The sequence below is a fragment of the Lactuca virosa genome, chromosome 8, assembly GCF_052849685.1.
Source record: "Lactuca virosa cultivar CGN04683 chromosome 8, Lactuca_virosa_CGN04683_v6, whole genome shotgun sequence".
Classification (NCBI taxonomy): Eukaryota; Viridiplantae; Streptophyta; class Magnoliopsida; order Asterales; family Asteraceae; genus Lactuca; species Lactuca virosa.
In genome coordinates, this window is record NC_136433.1 from 126,780,543 (window position 1) to 126,786,159 (window position 5,617).

Consider the following 5,617-nt stretch of genomic DNA (forward strand, 5'->3'; position numbering starts at 1 on the left):
AAGGCCAACAAGATTAATATTATGGCAGAGAAATAGCTCTATTTGGTATGAAGTGCTAACCATGTCTAAGCCAGGGAAGGGACCACGAAGTAGGCTTAAGGGTTGAATCTGGATCTGCTATTTTGGATTTGGCAGGCCTGATCCAAACTAGCTTAAAGATGTCGACAATGGGCAAGATGGAGCAGCCCATTGTGGGGGAGCCAAACCAGTCCATATTGTTGGAGCCCAAGTCAAGTTGTTGCTTGAAGACTAGCTAGGCTAGCACTGATGTTGTTGATCTTTTGTTGGCGGAAGTTTCCTTAGTGAGGTCACCGATCATTCCAGCGACCAATATCATGATTTGACAGTGGTTATGTGAGTTCACTTATGTTAAACTAGGCGAATATCCGCGTGTTGCGTAGGATACAACAATATATTTGAAATCTTTACAAATATATGTTTTTTTAAATATATCAATGAAGTTGTTATCTCTTATATAATAAATCTTATAATAAATTAGTATAAACATTGTTTGTTTTGAATTATATGATAATGTAGACATCTTTTAAAATTCTATAATCCCAATTGTTTCAATGGTCTCTACCTACGAGTTACTCATGAACAAAATTAAATATAATATATGGTTTAATGATATTTATAGTTGTTATGAATTAATTTTAAAAGTTTATTTGCTTGAGATTTTAATTTTATCATTGTAATTATTTAAAACATCAAAAATTGTTTTTGATTTTAAAGGTAACAATATAAATTTCGTATATAATGTTACTTTTAACTTTTGTTGTTGTAAGTTATTTAAAATAACGTATTTGAAAACTCTTAATTATTTTAATTTGGTTTCAGAAATTGAACTTTTTTAAAATTTATTTGATAAATATTGTTAGTTTATTTGATTGTAATTATTTAAAACAACAAATATTGTTTTTGTTTTTAAAGACAACATTATAATTTTTATATAATATTACTTATAACTATTCTTATTGTAAGTTATTTTTAAGCTACTTATTTGAAAATTCTTAATGATTATAAAAATAGTTTCAATGTTTTTTTTTTGTTAAATTAGCATTACAATTTAGGTTTAACACTATAATTTGTAACTTTTAACTATTTATAAAATAGTCTCTCGATTTTTTTCAAGTTTTAATGAAATTTTGATTCAAGTTAACCATTTAACATTATATTGAAATTAATAATTTAACCATTTTACATAGAATCATAAAGTATACAAAGTTGTGATTTTAAAATGACAATTGCTTACATACGACAACATATCTAAACTAATAAGTTAACTATAATATATTAAAAAGTTAAAGTCATAATTTTATAAATAGAAGTGAAACATGATATTTTAATATTATAGTTTAGTTAATTTATGAATTTAGTTTTTGCATTAAGTTAACATTATTAACCAATTATAATAATTATTATAAAGAAATTGAAAAGTCACGGAGTTTCAAATGCATATATATATATATATATATATATATATATATATATATAGTCAAGATCAAATAAGAAGGAAATTTTTGGTAGGAAGGTAAGAAGTTTTTTTCTACATATTTTTTTCGCGAACAAACAAAATGAATCATTAGATGATTCATTTGTAAGATGATTCACAAGAAAAAAATTCTCAAATAAACATCTCGATGATTCATTTATACAATGATTTTGTTATTATTCACTAAAATTATCATAAAAGTGAATTTTTTCTTAATTTACTTAAAAATGAATTATAAAGATGTTTTTTTGGGAATTTTTTCTTGTGAATCATCTTACAAATGAATCATCTAGTGATTTATTTTTTTTATTTGTCAAAAAAATATGTAGAAAAGAAACTTCTTACCTTTCTACCAAAAAAAATTTCTTACCGGATCTATATCTTTTATATATATATATATATATATATATATATATATATATATATATATATATATATATATATGATTTAGATTTTGTTAAAAAATCGATTATTTTCGGTTTAAAAACTGTTACTATTCAGTTTTTTTTTAGAAAAACCTAGAAAACACCAATTTAAATTAAAAAAAATTATATTAAATTGTCGGTTCGATTTAGTTGAACTAGGTATAAAAAAACCGGTTCGGTAATATTGGGCCGGTTATAAAAAAAAACGGCTAAAATTGTGGACCTCTAACTTACACTAACATCAGTTCATGTATTTGTTAGGAAGATATACATTCATAATTTGTTATCAATCTAGTTGTGTTTATGATCACTTTGTTTTATATTTTTATGTTCAAGTTGGGCCTGGTAAAAGAAAATGGTTAAAGTCCGCCAAGAAGGCATACCAATGGAAGCAAAAATCGAGTATTTGACGTCTCCAATCTCCCTTTCTATTGCGCCCCAAAACTAAAATATGTTTGGAGTCTTTTTGACGGTATTTCGAGCCTTTTTGAAGGCATAGTTACACATTCTAAAACGATTAAATTACCAGTCATGCCTAATTGAATCAAAAAGATATTGCTCAAAATGTATTTTTTTTTAGATTGCATACATGTTCTTGAACTCGGTATTCATAGGATCCGTATCTGAAAGTACAGAAATCGACCATGTCCTAGACCTCGACCCCGACCTACTTTCGGTACCTGACATTGATTTCCTTCTCATATTTTTCATATTTGAAGTTTCGATTCGATGCATAATCACCCAATAACACATCAACCCCAAAGTCGTAACCATTATACACGTTCCTATAATGGTCACACAAATCGCTAGCCATTTCTCATGCTTCCCGACCACAATAAACGCAAGGGCCAAAAACGCCACCGATACAAGCACACAAGCCAACCACATTAGCTTGTTGATAACAGCCATCATTTGCTTCTTCGCTTTGCTTTCAATAACCACCACCGAGGTTTGAACCACAACAACTGCTAATGAGATAAATAGAGCCACAGAGTCGAAAACAAAGAAGATTATAAACGCAGGTTGTGGGGCAATATGCGCCTCACCGAGCAAAAAACCCTCGGGTATATTGCTTGGATCATCAACATATTGTCCGGGGACTGTAAAGATGGCGGCGAATGCAACCGTGGCGATTAACACGGCCACCACGGTGGTGGAGTTTATCGCGTTGTTAAGGCCCTCGGCGTGCATTTTATTGAGGTGTTTCGCGATGCCTTGGACCCTTCGCCGAGTTTGGAGAGTGTGTTCGAGTTGATCGTGGACCTCATGTTTTATGTCGCTTACAGTTTGTTTTAGCTCTTGGGCCGGAGTTGTTGAGGGTTTTAGGACACGGGCACTCGGGACACCGTGTTCTTCTAAGATGCATCCTATGTCGGGATGACCCATTTTATGGGCTGTGTCAAATGCAGTCTCGTTCGACCTATTCACGACTCTTGTATTGATTTCATTACGAGCTAGTAGCATCTTAACAATCTGCATGAACACAACGATTATACATAAGAACAACAATTTTTTACCAATTGACATCTATAAATGCACTACGCCGTGTGCACTTAATGATGTATTGAATGTGCATTCCATACGTCAGATGCACATAACATATATATGATGTGTGTAATGTGCATTTCATATGTCACATCCACATAACATACATATGACGTATGGAATGTGCATTCAGACGCAAGATGCAGCTCAGTGAGTTGCATCTAACATTCCTTGTTGCATTATTGTACCTGAACCCGGCCTTTACGGGTTGCAATATGCAAAGCTGTATTCCCCTTTGCATCAACCATATTTATCAACGACTGATCCGCCTTAATCAACTCCTCGACCACCTCATGATTTTGGCCTTTTGCCGCCATGTGAAGGGCGGTTTGTCCCTTCTTATCATTCCTTGAAGATATCCCAGGTACCTTCTCCAAAAGCGCCTTCACCACTAGAACATGCCCGTTTCTTGAAGCCGAATGTAAAGCCGTTTTCCCATTACTTCTTGCTATCGATGCCAAACTACTCTCTATCTCCAATAGATAGTTCACCACCTCAATGTTGCCTTGCATTGCCGCCGTGTGCAAGGCTGTGGTGTTTGATATATCAACCGTCATTGATAATTCTGGGTGGGCCTCCATTAAAACCGTTAAAGTCTCTGTAAATTTAAAGAATGGAAATAGTTAAAAAGACAAAAGTTTTGGATGATGTAGAATTTACTAGAAAACATAGAGATTTGCATACCTAAATCTCCTTGTTTAGCAGCAATATGAAGAGCATCGAATCCATTATTGGCTTTAATGCTGGCTGTTGCCATATCATATTGATCGATCAAGAGCCTAACCAAATCAACATAACTGTATTCTGCCGCCACATACAGAGCCGTTTCACCGGCGTGATTCTGCTTTGAAAGCAATGAAATCAATTCTTCTTCACCATAACAATCACCTAAAATCTCCATTACTGCGTTGATGTTCCCTGCCCTTGCAGCTGTATGCAAAGGGGTATCATCTCGTTTCCCCGTCACCTGTTTAGACATCTTTTTCCGGGAAGCGGTGGTTGGGGTGGTGGTGGCCGGTGGCAACCATGTTTCTGGTGGTGCCTTCATCGGAGAAATTGTATAAAGCCTGATAATGATCCCCTTTTTGGTGCGAGGGAAGCTTTTGTAATCCTAATAATGAATAACGGAAATTCTTTTCTTCTTCCCTTCAAAAACCCAGATCAGAAATAGCATTTTCAAACCTAGAAAATCTTTCTTCATGTAAAAATCAACACCCCTGAAGAACTAATTCAATTATTTAATCACCGAATGCAAACATTCTTTTAAATAAACTTCCCAAACTCCATTATTGTTGGTTTGCAATCTCCTGGACCTCAAATTTATGCCCTGGTCGAACAACAATCATTATAAATCATCATTAGAAAAATAAAAACAAACGAAGAGAATGCCTATTTTCTAAGCGTCATTTTAACAAACGGAGGGCATTTGAAACGACGATAATAGATCACCATGAAAACTGCAAAACAGGTAGGCATTTCCATGAAAATGAAACGGGTTTTTGAAAATTAGAGGAAAAACAGAGGAAGAGGGAAAACAGTTACCTGGGTATGAAGAAAGGTGGACCTTTTGCGCTCCTCCATTTGGAACCAAATAGTCCATGAATTGAAAATGGCTTTTTGAGATCACAACAATCTGTAAATGGCATTAAATGACAAAAGAACGAGAACTATCTCCCTTTGTGCATGTATCTTTTTGTGTTTGGACAATGGAGGTGGAGAGAAAAAGAAAAAAAGGAAATGGTAGAGAGAGAAAGGGACGTCAATCGCACATGTATGCAACAAAGGTTTTGTAGACTTGTATATTTCATAAAATTAGAATCCGAATCACACCCAAAAGTCCTTTTCTTTTTTATTCAAAAGATAAAGAGAACAAGAATATATATATATATATATATATATATATATATATATATATATATATATATATATATATATATATATATATATATATATATATATATATATAGGAGTAGATCAAATGAGAACACCTAAAAGGTTGAGAACGCGAGAACAGATCTGGATCGTTTAAATATTTAAATCTAAAGTTATTATTAAAGGGGCGATTTATGAAAAATTCTAAAACTGTTGGCATTAAAGTGTAACATTTAAATGGTCAGAAGGGCATAATAGGAATTGCAACTTTACCTATTTC

At 32.9% G+C, this 5,617-nt stretch overlaps 1 protein-coding gene across 2 annotated transcripts; it reads right to left on the reverse strand.

The window, feature by feature from the left end:
- Window positions 1-2,459: 2,459 nt before the first annotated feature.
- LOC145134653 (ankyrin repeat-containing protein At5g02620-like) lies at window positions 2,460-5,217 on the reverse strand. Of its 2 annotated transcripts, none has more exons than XM_079069498.1 (4): window positions 5,008-5,217; window positions 4,150-4,792; window positions 3,654-4,063; window positions 2,460-3,393 (listed from the first exon to the last, which is right to left on the reverse strand). In XM_079069498.1, the coding sequence occupies exons 2-4, from the start codon at window positions 4,511-4,513 to the stop codon at window positions 2,497-2,499; spliced, it is 1,671 nt and encodes a 556-aa protein (XP_078925624.1). In that variant the 5' UTR covers window positions 4,514-4,792; window positions 5,008-5,217; the 3' UTR covers window positions 2,460-2,496. The 2 variants fall into 2 exon arrangements, with proteins under 2 accessions (XP_078925624.1, XP_078925625.1); XM_079069499.1 differs by having other exon boundaries at window positions 4,150-4,922.
- Between the last annotated feature and the right edge of the window lie 400 nt (window positions 5,218-5,617).

What these genes read in the sequence shown, in the direction of transcription:
- LOC145134653 (XM_079069498.1), bottom strand. Translation starts at nt 4,513, where the DNA reads ATGAAGGCACCACCAGAAACATGGTTGCCACCGGCCACCACCACCCCA. An exon ending in TGCTAAACAAGGAGATTTAG is followed by an intron (nt 4,064 to 4,149) that starts GTATGCAAATCT and finishes TTAAATTTACAG; the next exon opens with AGACTTTAACGGTTTTAATG. An exon ending in CCCGTAAAGGCCGGGTTCAG is followed by an intron (nt 3,394 to 3,653) that starts GTACAATAATGC and finishes GTGTTCATGCAG; the next exon opens with ATTGTTAAGATGCTACTAGC.